This window comes from Syngnathoides biaculeatus, chromosome 10, assembly GCF_019802595.1.
Source record: "Syngnathoides biaculeatus isolate LvHL_M chromosome 10, ASM1980259v1, whole genome shotgun sequence".
In the NCBI taxonomy this organism is placed as follows: domain Eukaryota; kingdom Metazoa; phylum Chordata; class Actinopteri; order Syngnathiformes; family Syngnathidae; genus Syngnathoides; species Syngnathoides biaculeatus.
In genome coordinates this window covers 5,869,163-5,886,083 of record NC_084649.1, presented here as the reverse complement: position 1 = coordinate 5,886,083, position 16,921 = coordinate 5,869,163, and the positions used below count along the sequence as shown (strand labels likewise).

The window sequence follows — 16,921 nt, the reverse complement described above, 5'->3', positions numbered from 1 at the left end:
AAAAAAAAAAAAAAAAAAAAGTGGTGGGGGGCGGGAGACGTGATCCTCTCAGAACGTAACAAAAGATCCGCGTATGTCAGTCAGGGGTGCTAAATGTCTCGATGTCTGCGTCTGCACCGCGTCCGGCGTGGCTCATCGCGGCGCGTAGCCGGGCCGCGGCGTTGTCGAACAACGGGGATGGATGAATGACTGGAATGCATACAGTCACGAATCAATACTCGGCTATTTGCTTTATTTAGTGCAATGAATGGAGTTAAAACGTGCCAAATATTATATATCGAAATTTTCCATTTAACACGTCAATATGTCTGAATGCCATCATTCAGGACTTGAAATATTGGGTGAAAATAAGGAGACAATACTGCACCAGTGTTTGACGCGAAGAAAGTAAAAAAAAAAAAAACCAAAACATCTCTCATTCATGTAGTACAACGCGACAATACTTGCAATACACTAAATACGTCTAAATGTAAATGTAGCTCCCTTTAAGACACAAACCCCGACGTTTGATAAAAAGAAACGAATTGGTGATGAAGCGCCACCGATTCTCGCGACAAGTGTGCTCAATTTCCACTGCTGCTCACAGTGACTCGGCGCTGCAGCGGTGAATATCATGTTATTGCGAACGTTTCTCCTCAGCTGTAACAGTTTGAAACTACGTCGAAACAAGAGGTAACCTGAAAAACAAGTCAATCGGTTGAGGACAAAAAAAAAAAAAACAAAACTCCATGGTTTAGAATGTCGACGGTTTTCAATGCTACTTTACGGTCAGTTGCAGTAATTAGACAAATGTGTTTACGTTCGGAAATATAAACAAATAACTTATGTTTCCTGAAACGTAAAACATAGATTGGCAATGTGGCAATCTGCCAAACTGCTAAACTTCCGAGGTCTGTGCAGCCATTTTATTAAAATACTAACTATCGTGGCTCAGTTGGTAAAGTGTCGGCCTCACAGTTTTGAGGTGCCAGGTTCAATCCCGGACCCTCCTGTGTGGAGTTTGCATGTTATCTCCGTCCCTGTCTGGGTTTTCTCCGAGCACTCCAGTTTCTTCCCACATGCCAAAAACATGCAAGATTAATTGGACACTGCAAAGTTTCCCTAGCTGTGATTGTGAGTGTGGTTGTTTGTCTCTGTGTCTCTATATGTTCAGGGTGTACCCCGCCTCCTGCTCGTTAACAGCTGGGATAGGCTCCAGCACTCCTTGTGACCATTGTGAGGATAAGCAGTGAATAAAATGTATATATATATATATATATATGAATAAAATGTATATATATATATATATATATATATAATATATGTATATATATATATATATATATATATATATGCACGTGTGTGTCAACTCTCAAAGGAGTGAACCTTTGTTGTTTTTTGTATACTGATGGAATTTGGGCTTCAAATCAAAATAATATTAGACCGTTGGGCCAAAATTCAGAATTCCAGCTTTTTATTTCACGGTTTTTACATTTAAATGTCAACAACTCAGGGCAGAGCACCTTTTTGTTTGAAGCCTCCCACTTTTCATGTGAGCACAAATAATGGAACAAATGAACAAAGTGAATAACATTTAACATATAGTGGCATAACCCTCATTTGCAATAACTGCATCAAGCCTGCAATACTGACTATACATGACTGTTTCATTCTGCAATGAAATGCTTTTACAGGCTTTCACTGCAGCCTCGTTCAGTTCTCGTTTGTTTTAGGTGTGTTTCACACTTCAGTCTCCTCCTCAGGAGGTAAAATGCATGTGCTATTCAATAGTCTATTGGGTTAAGGTCTGGATCTTCAACTTTTTTCCCCCCGATGAAGTCATTTGTTGTGTTAATGTGTTTCAGGTCATAGTCTTGTTGCATAATGAAACTTCTCCCGGTTAGTTTGGATGTTTTTTTCTGTACTCCATGTTCTGAGAGAAAATGGTTTTGTAGCCGTCAGAATTGATTTTGGTGCTACCACCACGAGTTACATAAAAATTAACAAAGACAAATCGCCCTGTTTCAGAAGCAGCCATGCAATCACAAGCCATGACATTACCTTCACCGTGCTTCACAAATGAGCTTGTGTGATTTGGATCATAAGCAGATCTTTCTCCATACTTCGGCCTTTTTGTCACTTCATAGCTTGTGAGAAAAAAAACAATAAAAACAGATCAATAAGGACTAGAGGAGTACTAGCTCATTACCATGTGACCACCTGAGCTGCTGCTGGCAGCCCATGGCTCCTCGAAAAACATGTAGATGTTCATTTGCAGCTATTTTTGTTGCTTCCTTGTACACAGTAATTTTATCACCACCCATCCGTCCATTTTCTTCGCCCTTTATCCTCACGCGGGCCACGGGAGTACTGGAGCCTATTCCAGCTGTCAACGGGCAGGGTTACACCCTGAACTGATTGCCAGCCAATCGCAGGGCAAATCGAGACAAACAGCCCCACTCACAATTACACCTAGGGGAAATCTGTCCTCATCTGTGAGGCAGACATTCTAATCACTCTATCATTGTGGCACCCTTAAAGAATTATGTATCTATAAAACAAATGAAAATGCAGACACTTAAAATAGCGGGGCTTAAGATTTGTGGTGTGACTATTTTGTAAAATCAGTTACAAACTCCCACAATTTTCTTAATTTTTATCCCATTTTCAAAAAGTTGGTAGCATTGAGAAGCTTGCTAAGAAAAAGAAACAAACAGAAAAAGACAACAAATAATAATCACCCATCCATTTTCTGAGTCGCTTATCCTCATGAGGGGTGCGAGAGTGCTGGAGCCTATCCCAGCTGTCATCGGGCAAGAGGCAGGGTACACCCTGAACTGGTTGCTAGCCAATTGCAGGGCACATGGAGAGAGACAACAGTCGCTCTCACAATCACACTCAGGGGCATTTTTGAGTCTCCAATTAATGTTGCATGTTTTTGGAATATGGAAGGAAACTGGATTGCTCTGAGAAACCAGGGCCCATCCTGAACTGGTTGCCAGTGGATCGCAGAGCACATCGAGACAAACAGCTGCACTCACAATCACACCTAGGGGCAATTCAGAGTGTCCAATTAATGTTGCATATTTTTGGGATGTGGGAGGAAACCAGAGTGCCTGGAAAAAAAAAAACCCACACAGGTACGGGGAGAACAAGCAAACTCCACACAGGCGGGTCCGGGATTGAACCCGGGCCCTCAGAACTGTGAGGCCAACAGTTTACCAGCTGATCCACCGTGCCCCCTAGTATGATGATATTTTTACAAAAAAAAAAAAAAAAAAATATATATATATATATATATATATATATATATATATATATATAGTCATTTGATTTGTTGTGTTTATGTATTTATTCTCCGGGCACTCTTGTTTCCTCCCAGATCTCAAAAACATGCAACATTAAATGGACACTCTAAATTCCTCTTACATGTGATTGTGAGTGCGACTGTTGTCTGTCTCCATGTGCCCTGCGATTGACTGGCAACCTGTTCAGGGTGTACCCTTGCCTCCTGCCTGTTGACAGCTTGGATAGGTTCCAGCATTCCCACGACCCTTGTGAGGATAAGTGGTTAAGAAAAATGGGTGGGTGGATGGATGGATGGATGAGCAGTCTCGGGTGTATACCACCTGTCATCCCTGGCTTGGCTTCAAAATTAAAGTCAAGATAAACAGAACCAAGTTCATGTTTTTGTTTTAGTATCATATGTTGGAGGACGCTTTTTCCTCTGCGCGTTTGTTTAATTTGGGGTAGTGAGAATGTTGGTTATCCCAATACAGGCTGGGGATGATGAACAGTTTCTTCGAAGCTTTTACTTAGAGAATAATGCGGCCATAAATGAGTTACAGACAATGGCTGTACCAGATCACAAGTGCGGACATACGGAGGGCTTACAGGATTCTTATACTATTAGAAGGGTCCGCATCACAAAAGTATGAAAGGAAAATAAAGAACATCACAAGAGATCCACATCATAAAATAAAGAGCATCACAAAATATCTGCATCATAATGACTACACCAATTGTAGCTGGTAATAATGTCCTGGTCTCCAGTAACAGTTCAGCAAGGTTCATTTAAGGTTAACTGATGAGTTGGCATGCTTCAAACATCTGATTACAATACAGTGTTCAACTGAGGTTAGGAGGGAGTTACAGGCATGAGGATTTCGGCAAGTATGGTAACCGATCTTTCGGTTCCGTTGATTTTTGTCCTGGAAACGGTGGGAAACGATTTTTCGGTTGCCATTGATAATGCTCATGGGAACCGGTTTTTACATGTACTTTAGAATAAAGCCTTAGCCATGTAACAAAGTTTCCTGTTGTGTTTGCAATCTTTCTTTTCTGGTGGTTAGCTGCATGTACATAAAACTTCCAAGTGCAGATTGAGCACAAAACTTTATAGGTTATAGATTACCGAAAACATAAATTTCAATGCCAACTTTTCAGAAATTTTGTCTGGCTTTAACATTTCAATATGTGTTATTGAAACACTTAGAGAAAAAGCTCGTTTGTTTCTTTGTTTGCTTGGTGTTTATGACCATACTGAAGAAGCTTTCACTCCAGTCTTAAGGGTGAAGGAAGCCAGAGAGAACACCCAACCTCTGGTGAGTGCTGGCCATTCTTTCACACATGACAAACATCCTCTTACGCATTTTGCACAACCCAATCAGGAAAGCACCAGTGTTGAAAGGCCACTGATTTACAGCAAAAGTTTTAGTGCACTTGTGGATCCACAAGCGCCGTTTCACTTAGACACCTACTGAGAGCGAGAGAATCATGACAATTGAATTCCCTGACCAAGGCTGGGTTTTGAACCGGAGCCTCGAAGGTCTGCACAAGTACAAGACATGCGCCTTTACTACTGATGCAGCCATGACTCATTCCAACTGAAACAGCAAGATGAATATGACCGCATGCATTATGGTTTCAGGAATCCGGTAGCCTTTCCCATATGACCAACACTGTTATAAATTTACAAACGTGCATAAAACTGGTTTTAGAAGATTTATTTATACAGAACTCTGTCTGTGAAAACTTAGCAAATAAATGAAAAAGAAACTTAAAATCCTTGATTAAAAACAATCAGTCAAGAGGTGCATTACATGGACCTGGCAGCCGGACTAGAATACATGTACGAATAGTGACTACAAGAGATCAACAAAAAATAAAAATAAAATTAGGAATTTCCTATGAGATCATTATATATTGCTTGGTCAACTTGCTAAATTGTGAACAAAAAATGAGCAGGATTAACATTGTCTCACTCTGTGCCGCGTGTTGAGTCAGACTAAGAAAAACAGAGCACTGTCTGTGTAAAATAGAATCAAATCAAACTTAAAATCCTTGAATCAAAGCTCAGCTGTGATCACGGTCATTGAGATTGATTGATAAATTGCTTGGTGTTTATAGCTTTAATCAAGATTTTTCCACTTAGGCGACGGCTTGCCAACTTTATGGGGGGTTGACGCCGGACTACCTGGAGAGAACCACCAACCTTTCGCGAGTTACTGGCAACTCTCTCACACATGACATACACCAAAATTTCCAGACCGAGCGTGATCCACATGCATGCCACATTGGTGAAAGGCCAGATATTTCCAGTGACAGCAGCACTGCGACAATCAATGCCACCAGCGCTTTCAATCACTTAGTCACCAAGGCCCCAGTAACAGTGAGAGCAAGAGAATCGTGAAGACCCTGTGACCGAGGCTGCATTTGAACCAGACTCATGTGATCACGGTTATTAAGGACAAAAGGTGCATTTGCCTGCCAGGCTAGAATAAGATGCATGCAAATGTCCAGTATGTGTAAACAGAACATGGATGCATTTACATTTATGTTAATAACATGTGTCATATATGAGATCAATGAAAAATTAGGAACTTCCTAGGACTAGTTGAACTGGAACTATATAACACGCTTCAGTCATTCGTTAATAACGAATAACAACAACAACGGTTATTGTCAATGTCAGATTCGTCTGAAGAGTCACACTCTGACTGTGTGTCAGTGTCCGAGTCAGTGTCACACAGATCAACTGGCAGATCACTTCTGAAGGCGAGCACGGCATGAATAGGTCAGGCGATCCCTTTTCTGCTGGTAATATTGGCGTACACTTTTGTGTGACTGTATGTCTGCATCTGCCTCGACTGAGGTCCGGTGACTCTTAAGTACAGGTTGACTGCTTTATGCACAAGTTTGGCTTCATAGTTGGGGTCCAGATTTTTTAGGGCTGGGACGTTGATTCTGACCATGAGCAAATCATTGAGCTTGTTGTTCGATAACCGTAGTCTGCTGTCTTAGAGATGACGTTTGAGCGTGGAGAAACCGCGTTCCACTGTTGAGCTTGAGAAAGACATCACAAGACAGATCTCTGTGATCAGCAAGAAATGTGGAAATTTGTCATGATACTGTGAGAAGATTTTCTCCCAGAAAGAGATTTTTCCATTGTAATTGAAGAACTTTAGTCTTCAGTTTTTTTTACAGCAGTCAGTTCCTTCAACGCCATCTCCATGTTAAACTAGTAAGTGCTGAGAGGCACTTCAAAACATTCCGACAGAATACGCGAGGCATCTTTTTCGTAGCTCGGATCCTGGCAGTCCCATGTTGTGTGGTCAGCAATTCGCATTGCTTGCAACACAGGATCCTGGAATGAGATGAACCAGGCATCAATGCAATTAATGATTGGCACAAGATGATTAATGCAGTGTATTATGATTAGCCATGGCCTCTCTGTTTTTATCTGTGTGCATGCCCCATTCAATCTGCCCATGTTGACGGCTGCCCCATCGGCACACACACTGGCAGGTTTAAATCCGTCAGAAAAGCTGCATCGAATGCTTTCTTTGTACAATCCGCATCTACGCCGCCAATATCTGTCATCTTCTGACACTTTAAAAACAACTCCGTGGGGTGTCCTCTAACCATGACTTTGCAATAAACCAGCTCCTTCTCTTCGCCAGTTTTGCGAGCCTCAGAACCATCCATTTCCCCAGTGAAAACATTAGCAGACAACAAAATATGATGAATGTCATCTTTGACAGCTTTAGCCAAAAAATGGACAAACTTGACACAAGAAAAACAGTCATCTTTCCCTGGCAAAAATGTTAGTCCATTTCGCTTTTGTAGTTCCACTGCAAAAGGGAAGTCACTGCATGGTTTTTCACCCATCACCAATGAAAAAGCTTTATTGAAGAGCCGGGTATAGTTTTTCTCGTTGCCTTGCCTGATAAAACCTTCTCAGGTTGGATTTGTTGAACTTGCTGTTGCGGCATTAGACACACCACTCGTACTTTGACGACTTTGACTGCATTCGCTTTCAGTTTGATTCCTTTCTCCACAAAACTTTTTTTTTGACCAGTCGTGGAGTGAGCCGCTCTTCACGTGTTTATCTGCATTACCTCGGTGTACGTAAGACACCCCGTCAATATAGTTGAGAATTGACTGTAGCGGCGGTCCCGATATGCCTCGCCGCTTCGCTTCGTTCCGTATTGCTGCATAGTGTTCCGAACATATTCTGCACCTCAGCTTTATCACCTCACCTTCTTTTTTGGTTTCGGCAATAAATTCTTCAGATATAGTCCACTTTTTGAAGGTCTTTAGAGACACAGTCTCTTGTCTTTTACACTTAGCAACCGACATGTTTGACTAGCGTTTGAGTGACCCGGATATGAATAACTCGACCTTGCGCAGCCGTAGCGCAGAAGCGGAAACCGGTGCTGTTTGTAAACCACACTGACAAAGCTGGGCGTTTTAATCATTAAAAATAATAAAGGGGTTCATCTAGGTTCGTTTTATACAGATTGTTGTATTTCCCTGAGAACATGTTTTACATTCCACACATGGGCGAATTTTGTTAAAAGTAAGTCCTGAGTTCTGAGAAACGGACTTTCGGTTCCGTGTTTTCTCAGGTTGGGTAACGACACGGTAACGGAACGATCGTTTCCGTGAAATGCTCATGCCTGGAGTTATATAGTCATTACTAAATATGAGCAGAAGACACACTTCACATTGCATGTAGATGCAACGGAATTACACATGACCCCCTCCACGTAAAAACCACAACCTTTAATCATCAGCAAGCACAGGAAATGCAAAAAAATGTGACCCATCAACCTTAAAAGTGCTTTTCTAAAATTGGACAAGAGTATAATCTTTGTGCTCAGATAATACAAGCAATAGAAACACATTAAATTATCAAACAAACAAATAAAGACGCTTTTCCCTGACATGTAATGTGCTGGTGACTGTGTTGGTGATTCTCGTGAATCTAGTGGTGTGAGATCTAATTGACCTATATCGCCTCCCTGAGGGCAAAAGTGTGAAAAGGTGATTGGGGTTTGAAGAGTCTGTACTGACGGTCATGGTTGGTCCTAATGTGATAAGGTGTTGGCAACGTCCTGTAATGGTTAAAGATGGAGGCCAATAAATTTTTTTCTGCAGTTTTTACAACTCTCTGATTTTTTTTTCTTTTTTTGTCTGCAACAGAGCAGCCTGCATACCATGACGTAACGCAGTATGTTAAAATGCTTTCAACAACAGAGTGGTAAAAGGCTACTAGCAGGCTCTTACAGAAGTTGTTTGTTTTCAAGTGTTCCCTGGCCTTCTTTACAATAGCTGTGGTATTTGTAGTCCAGGAGAGGGTGTTTCCTAAAGTCCAGAATAAGTTCTTTGGTTTCATATATTCATTTAAAAGCTGGTTGTTTGCAGAACACCACTATTAAAGGCTCAAGAATCCTTGGATTCTTTTCCTCTGTATAGTTTATTTTCCTGAGCAGCCTCTGTAATATGTTTTAACTTAAAATCAGAAATTCACTTATCTATCTATCTATCTATCTATCTATCTATCTATCTATCTATCTATCTATCTATCTATCTATCTATCTATCTATCTATCTATTGTAGGGATTTGCGAGTTTGGACCCTACGCGTGTTCACGAGTCGAGGAAGATATGACCAATGATTAGAATAAGTTAACAGTAAATGGATTTATTACAATGCAATGTGCAATACAAACGTCCGGGTCTTATCTAGGTATCTGCCGCACACGAGACGCGTGTCTTCTGGCAGGATAGCCAAAGAAGACAAAAGCTGCCCGGAAACACAAGGTTTTTATATGTATGGGTCCATGGTAAAAGTGGCTACCACCCCCCGCAGCCTGGTCCTGGGCCAGGATAGTAACTTTCCGCTCATTATATGGTGTCGTTCGTCTCCACGGCAACGCCTGGTAGAGGATGATGGCGCCAGCCGGTTTTCTGCATACAAAGATTGAGGACAACCACCGGCTCCACAACACATCCTTGTCTGATTAGCAAATGGACAACACTGTATAAGGTCATATTTAATCAAATAATGAAAGTGCAATAAAAGTAAAATAGTCTTAATTATCTATCTATCTATCTATCTATCTATCTATCTATCTATCTATCTATCTATCTATCTATCTATCTATCTATCTATCTATCTATCTATCTATCTATCTATCTATCTATCTATCTATCTATCTATCTATCTATCTATCTATCTATCTATCATCGTACTCACATATTTCCCCTTCCCACTCCAGGCCCGTGGGGGCGATAGTGAGTCGTGGCGCCCATGTCCTGTCGACGGTCAGGTCAGCCATCTGGCGCAGTCAGCTAGCTCCAGGAGGATTTGGGAAAATGGAGGCTTGACCGAAGATTGAGCGAGGGCACGCCATCCGTATTTCTGCTGTGTAGGTGGGTTGAGCATTGCGAGGATAATCATTAGTTGCTTTCCGCGAATAATTGTCGCATGCATTCATTTTTTTAATCAGCCAACGAGCTGGATTAGTTCCCCCTTCCCCGTTTGACACATACTGCAGTAACGCCATGCGAGATTATACGTGTTTAGTTATTCTACCAAACAACACGTATTTAAAGGCGAATTAAGAATATATTTATCGTATACGATTAGGATTGTCCATTTTAATATCTGAGGATTTGTGTATGCGGATCCAAATAGCACGCAGTCGTACGACAAATTACCGAACTTGCTAGCTAGGTAGCTGAGGCTAATAGTGGGCGATCACTTTCTAGCCACAAGAGGATTTGTTTAAATTTAAAGTGTCATTACACTCTTACCTTTATACCTGTAGTCGAGTGGACATCAAAATTGAAGCTATTCAAATTTCATGGTTTAAACACTGGCTTATTTCTTGTCAAACCTAGCGATGTTCATTTTGTGTTAAATAACGCTGTGTTGTGGGAGCTAACGCGATAAGCAAACGAGGCTTTGCGGCCATTACAGGTTGTCTAATAGCCGTACCCGTCACACTTGGGCCAATATCCGAAAAGCGAGTTAAATTCTCAAGTGTTACAGGTTCTGCGTGATAATTGTTTGTTGAGGTGCGATGTGTGCGAAGCCTTGTTTTGTTCTGGGCCGTGTTGTAATCGTTTTAGCAATAGCGCAACGTCGCCAGCTGGTATTGCGCCGCCGTCAACGACTTTCTTGACATTTTGACAAATTTAAAAAAAGCCTCGTTGATTCTAGGGTGTACATAGTTCTGATGCTGTTTATGTACAGGTTTTAATCTCCATTTGGGCCTATCCTCCCGTTTAGTTGTCCCACCCAGTCACGTGGCACGGCACGGTGCGGTGCCACAGGCGCAGTTTCAGTGGCATATCAATCCCGCCAGGATGTTTTTTCCCCCAGCTAGAGTAAACCCTTGCATGAGGATACCTCCTTGCATATGTTATTACATGCTGTTAAAGGACTTTTCTGTCTTATTTTTTTGCTTCTTGGTGACCAGACATTCATAAATTTATAGGAATCAAGTAACACATTTTGAAATTAAGTACTGTAATTGCAAAATATAGGAAATCCCCTCACGTTATTTGACTTGAAATGTGTAGTATATTATTTTGAATGTCTACTTGATGCATATTTGAAATTGTAAAAATAAAACATTGGATTAGATGCTGCAAATTGTTCTTTATACTAAAGTTGCATCCTTTTTTTTTGTCTTCCGGCAGATCTTCAAGTCCTGATGATTGTAGTTGTGAAGCCTTTGTTGAAGAGTTGCAGGTATGGTTTTCATGATGTTTAGACAATTTTATTTCTTTTGTCCTTGACTTGGATGACTGATGTCAACGTTTAATATTGAATGAAGAATCAATCTGTTGCACTTATGTACAGAATAGTAGTGGAACCAATATTTTAAATAACATTTTTTGATTTTAATTGTTCTGCAGCTGACACATTGTTGTCCTTTTTAATTGTTGCAATATAAACAGTGTGATATGAACATACAAAAATCTTTGCCACTTGCATTCCACTCAGGTGGAAAACGTTCATCCAAGTCTTCAGATCAGCTATTGTATCGATTTGGGTGTTATGGGTAAATAAGTCTTTTTATTTTATGCTAATGATATTTTAATATCCTATTCAAAAGGTATAAATCAATTTGCTTTTGCTTGTTATGTCCCGGCTGAATACAGAATATGCCAAATCAGGTTTGCACATTAGTATCATAGTTAAGGTTTTGTGTAAAAATAAATAATAAAACAAATGTTCCAAAATAAGGATGAGATCGAAGTATAACTTTTATTAAATACTTCAAACTAAATAGACACGTTTCTCATTACAGCACACATTTGCCTAGGAATTTGGCGAACTACTTTACTTATTTTTGTCATAGAGTTTGATAAATGATTGGGGGTTTTCTGTATTTTGTAGATTTTCTCTACTTTAGGAGAAGTTGTGGATTGGTGTTTGGATTGATATTTTATTCATCTCATGAGGGTAATTAGATGGACTATTATCATAAAGTTTTAAAATCTTTTCCGCACAACTAGATGTTTCTTATGAAGAGTGAAATGAAAAAAAGATCAGGCTTTACAGTGGTGGGTAAACAATTTTGAAACAATGAGACGTCATGACTGGAATCTTTTTTTAATCTTTTTTTTCCTGGTGACAAGTTCAGCGGCTGATATGGGGAATATGGTACAAGGTTCAAATAAGTAAAGCAGTTAGTTATGGGTGATGAAATACAGTATTCATCTTGAAACAGCTGCAGCAGCAGTGGGGCTATGCTAGCTAGCTCCTACATTAGCCTTACCAGCAGTCATGATGACATTGACTGTGTGCAGTTTTCTTTGTAAAATGTTTGACCATGCGCAGTTTTCTTTGTCATCCAAAATAATAATAATAATTCTCCAGTGAATATGCAATTGTAATAGCGCCATCTTTTCATTTCGCGTTTAAACTGGCTGCGTTTGGGAAGCTGCAATGTACATCTGTGGCCTTTGCCATTTTCCCTTTGGTCAACAAAAAATGTGTTCCATTGAAGTCAGTTCTTTCAATTTACCTGCTTGTTAAGATAATAAAGTCCTGAAAAGGTTGCTCCGCCCGCTAATTTGAGAGCGAGTTCTTTTTGCTAGCCATTGAGTTATATGAGTGAATCATGTCTGCTGTTTTGACGAATAAGGATTTTAATACACTTCCTCCTATTTGTTCCTCATATGATGTCCATGCACCTGTTGAGTTTTCTTTTTTAGTATAGATATATATATATATAATGTAAAATTGCACACTGTTAAAGCAATGTTCATGATCATATTGTTGCTATTAAATATCGCCCACCCTCCACTGTTACCTCCTCCGTGTGCTTTCTTCAAATGTTCGATGATCCTTTTTTAATTTGTGAAGGCTCATAATCATTTGGATGATGATTGGGTCAACAATGATGGAGGATTGTTGAAACTGGCCTGCCTTTTACAACATTTTCTTTATAATATCCTCTATTAACATTGGATGTTTACAAATTTACATATAGTCTGACAAGTGTAAAGCAGATTTTCTAATATGTTGTTGATTCCTGATGAGTAGGGATTTGGTGTTACCTCCCTTGCACTTCATTAGTGATTCTGTTGTGCTCTTCTCCTAGCTGTAGTGATACGGTTTCAAAGTAGTGATTGACTCCATCCATGGAGGAGAATGTGAGCCCTGAGCTCTCTGTAGCTCATGAGCCAGAACAGAGCCAAGACCATATGGATAGCTGCTCTCAAGGTACCTTGAATGAGCTTGTTTTTCACTTAGTGAAGGCTGGGGTTGTCTGCGTTGCATTGGGCTATACTGTGGTGTAATGTTGTACAATGCTTAGACAATTTAAGGTGGGTGGAAATAAAAGGCACACGAGAGAAATTTACTTGAGCACATCTCTAGTATTCCAAAAATTGATTATTTAAAAAATATGAATTTGCTTCTTTAAAACATTCTGAAGCTGGAGTTAGTACTATGATTTTTACCATTGCCTTCTGTAATGTGTCTACAGGTGATGGAGAAGAGCCACCCAGTGAGCATAAGCAAACTTTCCCAACAGAAAGAGAAAGGGTGGTAAATGAGACAATAGAGAAACCAGACAAATCTACCAAAGCTAACAGTGACTTAAAGAAAACGTGGGCATTCCGTCGGTCCACTGTTGCTAAAAGAGAGATGCCAGTGGAGGCAGCAACTGACAGCCCTGAAAGCCGCTATCCTGTACGCCGTAGTGGCAGACAGTCAAAGCGCACTGACAAATTGGAGGAATTCCTTTCCACTACTAAAAGAGTGCTAAGGAAGAGTGCTCCCCCAACCTTAGAAAGTGGTGATCCTCCTTCGCAAACCCCAACTGATGCAGAAACTGCGTCTGAGGCCAGCTTTGACGGTAACGCAGAAACAAAGACGGTAGAGGACAAGCATGAGTCGTCCGATAGGAGAACTAGAAGTAGTACGAGGGAGCAGACTCGAAGGGCAACTCAACATGGCAGATGGACACGGCAAACCGACAGCGCCACCGTTAAAGATGAAGGGAGCTCTGACAATGAGGACAGCAGAGATGGAACCGAGCTGCAGGAAAAAGATACTGAGAAAAGTGGAAAAGAGACTGCTTCTAAAATAGATGATGAAAATGCCAATAAGGAACAACAACCTAATTTGGATCTGGAGAAGAAAGATGAGGCAACAAAGAAAGATATCAAAGGGGAAACTCCGGAGAATGCCGAAAGTGAGGAGACCACAGAGAAACCTGAATTGTTGGTAAAGCGTGGCCCAATAAGAACATACATTAATAAAAAAAGGGCCACAAATGTGAACAGTACAGTTGTCAAGGCAGCAAATCCTGCAGTAGCTGTTGGCAAGACAAACAAGGCTCAGGCAGAGGGGGACAGTGATGATGATGATGATGAGGATTCTTCCACGTCATCTGATTCTGATGGAGGATATGACCCCAATGCCCTTTATTGCATCTGTCGGCAGAAACACAACAAGAGGTTTGTTTTGAATGCTTCATTGCGTAGCAAATCTCACAAAACTATTCTGTTAATAAATCAAATAAGTGGTTCTGCAGAAATCAATAAAGTCAAGTTGTAACAAAATAGCTCTGGGAAAAAATAAGTTTGCTTGTAAGTTGAACTGCGATATTTTTGAATAAGTAGATTAGTGCTGTCACTATTAAATCTTTTTGATTAGTGTATTGACTACATCTGAGTACTCAGATAAAATCTCCAGAAATATTTTTTACTGCTAATATTATTTTTTTTCCGTATTTATGAGAACTTGACTTCTAGCCTTAAATGACATAATACTGAGTTTATGGTGTATATTACAGAATTTGAGAATAAAATTAGCCCTTTATAATTGGTTAGGAATCGCTGTTATCCTAGGTTGATATTGACCAGGTCGCTCATACATCATGTTATATATGCATTACACATCTACATCCACTGATTAATTTTCTGGAAGTGTTTTCAAAATCACATGCTGCTCTGTCAATTTTGGCAAAGCTTTCACTGCTTCAACGTGGTGTCCATTTAGAACAAATGTGTGTGCAGTAAACATGCACAGTGGCCAAACATGGTTCCGGGCAGTGCAAACATGGTTTTATTATAACTTTTGTATTGACTTGTGGCAGACACTTTTGTGGATGATTTCAACGATGTTATGCAATTTTTTTTTCTCGAGCCCATCAATTCCCCATAGCTCTACAGTGAATTATCGCCCAGTCAATGTATGTTCTCTTAATCTCTTGGAAAGTTGTTAGTGGGCTTTTTATTGATTACAAAACATGAAGAGTATACACAGTCCTTAATTGACATTTTCAAATACAGTTGACCGTCTATATTTGTGGTTCAGCAGTTGTGACATCACCTATTCACTGATTTGTTTTGGGAATCAAACAAACCTATTCCTGAAAGCCCCTGCTTATTTGCTTTTTCCAGATTTTTAAAATAATTGTTTTTATGGCAATTGTATATTTTTTTATGTTCATGGTCAGGCTCAATCCCTATTGCCTACCGTAAAGGTCCATTTACATTGTCCATCCTTTCATCATTTCTACTAACTGAACATCATAGTTGTAATAGGTGATGACACATCTGATTTTGTCATGTTAAAGTGAACATATGTGAAAAGATCAAAACCAGACCAAAATAGTAAAAGTATGATGTATTAAAAACACAGGTCAAACGTTTTTCAAACGCTTTAAATAATCTGAGATTTAAAATCCATTTTCTGAATTCCTAGGGTTGGGTTTCAAGGGTTAGCATCTTAATGCTAAATCAAACGCTTTAAATAATCTGAGATTTAAAATCCATTTTCTGAATTCCTAGGGTTGGGTTTCAAGGGTTAGCATCTTAATGCTAAAATCAAACTACAGGATTTTACCCTCGATAATGGCCCGATTTGCTATCGTGGGTGAGTTGTCACTTCACGCCTGATATATTTTTTTGGGAGCAACAAAACCGAAGAGGGATCCACAACCAACAATTTGTCTCTATGATAGGACATTGAAAAGTCAGGCATAGTTTTTGAGGTGTTGGGGAGGCAATACCTTATGTGTAGTGTGACATCAATGGGAACCCTCCCAAAGTGCATCCATTGACCAATAGGAGTGCGTATTGTGACAGGCGCATTGCCTTCGGTGCTTGCCGTTGTCAACATACTTGGTCGCCGTTGGCAATGTTTATTCCCGTGAGCCTGTTTACCAACAAACGTTAATGCCAGCAGTAGCGTGCTAGCCTCCATAAAGTTCTGTCGCCTGCTTCTGAGCTGTATCGTATTAAAACATACCTCCACTAATCATTGAATGGACAGCCCAGTAATCTGCTGAGCACCTGCTTTTTTCCCTTTTGCTTCTGTTTTTCCCAACATTTCCATGATGATCCTTTGTTTGACAACTTTTCATTGCCATGGTAACTGTTGCATTTGGTTGCACAGTGAAAGTTCACACCTCACCAACGTAATTTTATTTGACAACATCTGACCCGATCGTAAAAGACGAGATATGGTGATATCCGAATAAATGTCAGTGTTAGGCTTGCCCATGAGCATTTGTGAGCATAAACTTGGATAACAATCAAATCAGACAATAAATACAAACACTTATCGGGCAACCCTTTAATAACATTTTACGCCATCACATACTAAGCAGGAATTATAATGAGGGGAATCGGACTAGGTTGCCATTACAAGTGTCCTTGCTCACTAGGTTCATGATCTGCTGTGACCGATGTGAGGAGTGGTTCCATGGTGACTGCGTGGGCATCACGGAGGCTCGGGGGCGTTTGATGGAGAGAAATGCAGAGGATTACATCTGCCCCAACTGCACAACTAAAAAAAGCCAAGTGATCAGGCCTGCCACCTCCATGCTGTCTCTGAACACGGACACTGTGAAGACAAATGCCGGTGCTGCATCTCCACTTTGTGCCAGTGCCACTGTTGCTGACCCGGGTCTCGCAGCAACTTCTGTGGTAGCAGCACAACCACCTTCAGCATCTGCCGGGTCAGATGAGAAAGGAGTGGAGGACATTGGCATCAAAGGCAGAATCGAGAAAGCCACAAATCCTACGGGAAAAAAGAAGATAAAAATCTTTCAGCCGGTAGGTCTGACAAATAATCTGAACATTTTTATAACAATCAATCAGGTCTTTAAAATTTGACTAAT

General features: G+C 40.3%; 1 protein-coding gene across 6 annotated transcripts in view; it reads left to right on the top strand.

The window, feature by feature from the left end:
- Positions 1 to 550: 550 nt before the first annotated feature.
- Positions 551 to 16,921, top strand: part of LOC133507142 (death-inducer obliterator 1-like) — a 31,021-nt gene continuing 14,650 nt past the window's right edge. For 2 of the 6 annotated variants that reach the window (XM_061831901.1, XM_061831900.1), the window contains exons 1-5: positions 9,550 to 9,698; positions 10,974 to 11,025; positions 12,887 to 13,008; positions 13,274 to 14,249; positions 16,466 to 16,856. In XM_061831901.1, the coding sequence (XP_061687885.1) occupies positions 12,927 to 13,008; positions 13,274 to 14,249; positions 16,466 to 16,856 (1,449 nt within the window). In that variant the 5' untranslated portion in view covers positions 9,550 to 9,698; positions 10,974 to 11,025; positions 12,887 to 12,926. Of the gene's footprint in view, positions 673 to 9,544; positions 9,699 to 10,973; positions 11,026 to 12,886; positions 13,009 to 13,273; positions 14,250 to 16,465; positions 16,857 to 16,921 lie in introns of those variants that run through there. The other 4 variants (XM_061831904.1, XM_061831899.1, XM_061831898.1 and 1 more) reach the window with 3 other exon arrangements.